General features: G+C 40.5%; 1 protein-coding gene across 1 annotated transcript in view; it reads left to right on the top strand.

Annotated features, from left to right (window-relative positions):
- Positions 1–282: 282 nt before the first annotated feature.
- FMN2 (formin 2) overlaps positions 283–6000 on the top strand; it is a 163396-nt gene continuing 157678 nt past the window's right edge. Inside the window, exon 1 of the mRNA XM_068395923.1 lies at positions 283–1849. Within this exon, the coding sequence (XP_068252024.1) occupies positions 283–1849 (1567 nt within the window). The remainder of the gene's footprint in view (positions 1850–6000) is intronic.

Genomic DNA, 6000 nt, shown 5'->3' with positions numbered 1-6000 from the left:
CCGGAGAGCAGGCAGCTCCGTGAGCTGCAGCCATTGGAAGGAGCTGTCTGCAGCTCTCAGTGCTGTACTGAGCATGTCCCAGCGGAGCCCAGTGCAAGCAGCACATTATGCAAAAAGGCAGCTCTAGCAGATGGGAGAGAGGCACAGCAAGCATTTGCTTCACTTGCATCACCACCGCTTGAAAACAAACCTGGATCGCTAGAGGAGATCGCGCCGGCAGGCCAAAGGAATGAAATCTGGGAGCATGGCTTGATTGCCGAGGGTGTTGCACTGCGAAAAATCATGGGGAATCAAGATGGGAAGCTAAAGAAAAATACAGGTGATGTGCATGAAGGAGGAGAGGATGCCTCTGGGCCCAAGGATACAGATGGCACAAAGAAGGTATCGGGAAGCAAAAGGGGACTGGGGAAGCATGCAAAAGGAAGCGAATCTGGTAAGAAGAAGGGTAAGTCGGACTCGAGGACCTCGGTGTTTTCAAATCTGAGGATCAGAAAAAATCTGTCCAAGGCTAAAGACGGGAATAGTAGTTCACGGGAGGATGTTTTAGAAAGCCAGGCCTTGCAGGCTGGAGAGCTGGACAGTACTCATTCAATTGTAACCAAAACTCCAGATATAAGCATCTCTGCTGATGAAGGGGGTCTCTCAGACACAGATGTGGAACATTTTGAAATCAGAAATGAAACTGTCCCAGCTGCTGCTGAGACACAGGACGGACAAAGGACAAGCTCTGGCTCTGATACGGATATATACAGTTTCCATTCAGCCGCAGAACAAGAGGATTTGCTTTCTGATATCCAGCAAGCTATTAGACTGCAGCAGCAGCAGCAGGGGGCAATTAACATTGGAACTGAGGACCTTGTCACCAAAACAATGGGCCGACACATGGCTAATTCGCAAGCAGCCCCCTTAGATTTTGAACAGTTTCTTTCAGTAACTACCACTGACAAAGAGAGGAGCCCAGACACTGGGGGGGCTTTTCCAGTAATATCTGAAACTGCGGAAAACATTCCCGTCTCCTGTGCAACTGAACGTGAACTGAAAGAAGCGGTAAATGGCACTGGCTCTCCTGGTAACGGCTTATTTGAAACACAGGAACGTAAGCTATTGATTGAGGAACGGGAACAGCTCGTTGCTGGAGTGCATGCTGTAGCTAGTGAACTAGAAGATGATTTAAATAGAACTGTGGTAGAAAACGGGTCTCAGACACACAGCTCCGCACAACCTTTTCCAACCTCGGTAGCAGATGCTGAGACTAAAATTGCTGAAGTGCAGGCTGTTAATTTGCAGGACTCGGTAACAGAGGATGGTATTTCAGATGCAGGCTGTGATCATGCTGCTGAGAATCAGGAAGGGAAACACACTCTGTTAGCCAGTCAAGAGGACCTGCATAATGGTTTATCCACAGAAATGAAAAATGGCATTTTGTCCTCCGAGGAGACAGCAGGCAGTCCAATGCTTGGTTCTCGATGCTTTAAGCCCTATCTAATTAATCCTTGTTACATCAAAACCACAACTAGGCAACTGAGTTCTCCCAACCATTCACCATCTCCCTCCCCATCCCAGAGCCCACTTTTTACAAGGAGGCAGGAGTCCTTCCACAAAAAAGGAAAAGTCTCGATCAAGAAGCAGAGGTCTGCTAGTTTGGCAGGTTTATTTAGTCGTTCTGCAGACTGGACAGAAGAGGTATCTAATCACAAATGCGAGATAACGCAGAAGGTGGGCTCTGCAGACTACTTGGAGAACAAGGAGTTTAGAGAAAAATTTCAAACGGAAAGAGTACCTTTGACTCATTCAAGAAAGTCCTCAGGGGTGCAGGCTTCTACAGAGACATTTCCCAATGTCTTTTCAGGTGAGTGACATGTATTAAGGGTTTTTTTTCCAGACAGTCTTTGAAAAGATATTTAAAATACTTCAATTCAGTCCTTTGCATGTACTGTTGTCTTTAGTTGTATTGACAGTTTTGAAATCGAAGGCCTGATCTTACAAACACAGTCACATTTCATTAAGGAGAATAGCCTCTCTATTCAGTGTCAGCCTGGCAGCACTGCCAGTAAAGGAAGTGCATAACTCTTTGAAGTTTTTCTTTCTGCTTTTCTCCTTTGTCTAAATCCTGTAGGAAAAGGCTGGATGCCTTAAATTATTCTTGTTGAAAAATGCTAAGAACTGCACTGTTGTAGGCAGACCAGCTCTCTGCATAAATAGATCTTTCAGATGCAAAGCTTTCTGTAAATAGGATCCTGTTTGGGGCTTTCTTGGGCTAGGTGCTGTTCCGATGTGCTGTCACTATTTGAGAGCTGCACCTGGTATTAGAATGAGGCAGCAATGAGGATTTGCTTAGTACAAAAAGGAAAAAGCCATGCAAGCACAGGTGGGCAGCACTAGAGAAAGAAACCAATTTTCCCTTCAGAAGGGGAAAAGAGGAAGAGACAAAGATGTTAATGACTTGTAAAGGCAGCATAAAACAGAGAAGAGAAGGGAGAAGAGAGGTTAATACAGTTTGGTACCTGTGGCAGGCTGCTGCTCAGGCTACATAAGGTGACTCAGGAAAGCATTCTTTTACCTTGCCTGTTAGGCAGTTTACATCCTGTCACAAAGGCATAGGAACATAGAGTTTACAAATGAAATCTTGTGAATAGATGGTTATACCTTCTTGCACTTTGAGGGTTTTTCCCCTTTTCTCCTCCCCCTATCTGAAGTTTCTATGTAAAGCTAATATATTCACAAATAGAGAAGACCTCTGCCACATAGGAGATATGTATACAGAGGAAACTGGGCAACTTATTCCATTTATTTTTCACTTAAGAAAACTGTAGAACTGAGAGAACACAGAGAATATGCCCTATGAGCATCCGTTACAAGATTTAAACAGCTGAATCTATAATCAGGTTGGTTTTGAATAGAAGTCTGTTCTAGATGCATGAGCACTCTAACCACATATGTACTGGAGCTATTTGCAAAAAATGCAGTGAGAATTTTTTTGTGCTTTTATGAAAACTAAACAAAATAGTATGATTTATAAGGGGAGCAATGACATGATTTAAAAATGACATGTAAGAAAACAGTTAAGCCATCAACAAATGTTTTGCACAAAAAGACTCTCTTGTTTTATACTGTAGATTCTAAAATTATATAACATGTAATAATTTGCTTTCATATTTGCTTTCTTTGTGCACATTCTACTCTGCTCGACATCACAGTAATACTATCTGGAAACAGAAATTAAAATTAGTGGCTTTTTTGCACAGCAGACAGCTCCAGGAGTTTGAAATACTCAGGTAAAGCACTAAAGTTATTTTCCAGATTCAAGAATACTTTCATTCCTCAGTAGTCTTGAACAGAAATCCCCAATTTCAGCCTTGAAAATCAGAATTCCAGTTTTTAACACACAAATAAAAGCCAGCCCCCTCTGAAGGAGACCAGCCCCCTCTGAAGTGAGCTTAATTTTTTTTTTTGTATTTTAAATCCCTTCCACCTGTTTTCTTAGATTTAGTTTCAGACATCCCTGTCTAAAGTTTTACAAATTGAGGTGATCGCTACTTTCAGATTTATAGCATATAAAAAGCATACTTTTTTGCTATCAACATTTGACAGCTTATAAACAACTTGGGGAGCAAAGCTTTAGATTGTATCATCAGTAATTAGACTTTAATCATTATGGTGGTGCTGTGATGGAAATAAATTTTATGTGGCAAACTTTAAGAACATGGAATTACTTTTGAGAGATCTGTTTTCTTCACATTTCCTCACAAGGTTTTGATTTACTCATTAATAATTTTTGGTTTATTGTGTTTTCCCACCAACACTTTAGACTGTTATTGTGAAGGGATCAATGTCCAATGCAACAGTAGTTCTGTCTCTTATGGAAATTACAGTGACCCTCATTTGCATGTACATACAGCTGTCTTTACAGGCAGAGAACAATTATACCTTTCAGTTCAAGCAGAAAAGCTTGAAACGAGGGAACTGGAAATGACATGATAACACTTCATCTCTTTGATCATTATTATTTTTAAAAATGTATTTACAAGCTGAAAATTATCAAGAATATAAAAATAAGTAGTGCACAAGAAAAAGGGAAATTAAACTTAGTATACCCGTAGACTGGCTGTTATTGATGTAAGAGCAGAAAAGCCTCTTTATTTAAACCAGTCTGCACAGCAACGATTACAGAAATAATTTCCTTGTAATTTGCATACTGCTTTTGAAAAATGTTGTATTTTAATTGCATGCGTCAGATGCATCAATTCAGGGATTACCATCAGGCTTTTAGAAATAGCATTCTTCATAGTGGCTCATTTCTGTCTCTCAAAAAAATCAGCTTCTTGCCTAGAGCATTAAATCCCATATTGCTGTGCAGTGACTGAAATGTTCTGCATTTCTAACTAGAATCAAGTAAAATATTCCACAACACTTTAGTCATTGATTTTAATGACAGCAGGTTCTATGCAGATGACTGGCCTAATTTTGTACTATGTTGTGGTTTGGCTATGTGCCATTTGGTTTTCACAATGATCCGTGTTAACTCTTCAAAGGCTGTTTTAATGTAAAAATGTAGATGGAAAGCAACAACTGGAATGGTAGAGACTTTGCATACCTTAGTTTTTGCTTTATGTAAGAAATATGTTAAGTATGGTATTTCAAATTTGATGCATTGGCTAAGAACATGGTTTGGACAAATTTATGGGCATTTTGTAATTTAGGTATCGGATCTATTAGTTTTATGATGAGGGCAGCTGTGTTTGAAATTGCAGTGACAGTAATTACAAGTTCTAGATTACCTGATGCACAGTGGAGCCATGGCTTTTATGTTGTGGTCCCAGGAGGACAAGAGCTGAACATGAATGAATAGGGTTGGCGCTCTCATTTTGGTATGTGGCAATGAATGATTTGTACTAATGTTAAGAGAGTATCTTGGTGGGAAAATGAAATTGATGTTTCCAAACGTTAACATAACTGAAACGGAAGAGCTAATAGATTGATTTAATTAAAAGGAGTTTATCCTAGCATTAATTTGAGGTGCAGTGATTGCAGAGGAGCTAGTAAGGGTGTCTGTTACATAAACAGAATGTAAGAGTCCCATTAGCTGCCCCAGATAGTAATTAAACTTGACCCAGACAAAACCATGCCCTTTCTAATCTCTGTTGGCTGGCTGTAACACACTTGCTGCATGAATCTCTTTCAAACAGATCATTTATCTTTAAATTTCTCTTCAGAGATTTATATTTGTCCTGCTCTAGCTGTAAACAGGAGATAAACAAAAAATCCTCAACAAAACCTGAAGTCAGTCCTGTGCTTGTGTGCTTGTGGCCACTTTCTGATTTCCACGGACTGCTGGCCTGCTTCTCACAAAGACCACTTTTTCTCACTGTGCTAATGTCATCTGCACCCACTTGCAGTTTCAGTGCAGTGTCTGCAGGCATATACAAAGGTCTTAGTATAGATAAATTTATGAAAACTTGAAAAAACAGGATGAAAGTTTGTTTCTGAGCCATAAAGTAGATCTTTTCAGATGCTTTTTCAGGGTTTTTTTTCATTCTGATTCATGTGATGACACACACAATATGGATTTGTGTCTATTGGCATCCTGAGGAGACTGTTTACCACGCAACTGTTGTTTAAGACTACTTATGGTTTACTGTTTCACTGATAGCATTTGTTAGTAGTAATACAAATGTTTCTTTTATCAGATGGCGGGGTAGTGCAGCCTCCTCTAACTAAGGGAGCTGCCCAACAACAACCCTTCATGTGATATGGGATCACGCACTGCACTGGGTGTTGCTAGTAAGCATCTGGGAAAGATCCTCCTCTTTTTGCCTAGTAAACCCAAACCTGGAGAGAGGGGGTGGGATGGGGTGGGGGGAAAGGGCTGCAATACTGCACTCCCACTACAGTTACATGCGTTTGAAAATGGGCTGCAACGTGTTATTCAAATAGTGCTGAGTGCTGCTAAGGTGCTTTAATGTTACGGTGCCAGCATTGGCAATATGGGAATCAGTAACA

This window comes from Nyctibius grandis, chromosome 1, assembly GCF_013368605.1.
Source record: "Nyctibius grandis isolate bNycGra1 chromosome 1, bNycGra1.pri, whole genome shotgun sequence".
In the NCBI taxonomy this organism is placed as follows: Eukaryota; Metazoa; Chordata; class Aves; order Nyctibiiformes; family Nyctibiidae; genus Nyctibius; species Nyctibius grandis.
The sequence above is the reverse complement of the archived record's forward strand: the minus strand, read 5'-3'. Positions and strand labels throughout refer to the sequence as shown.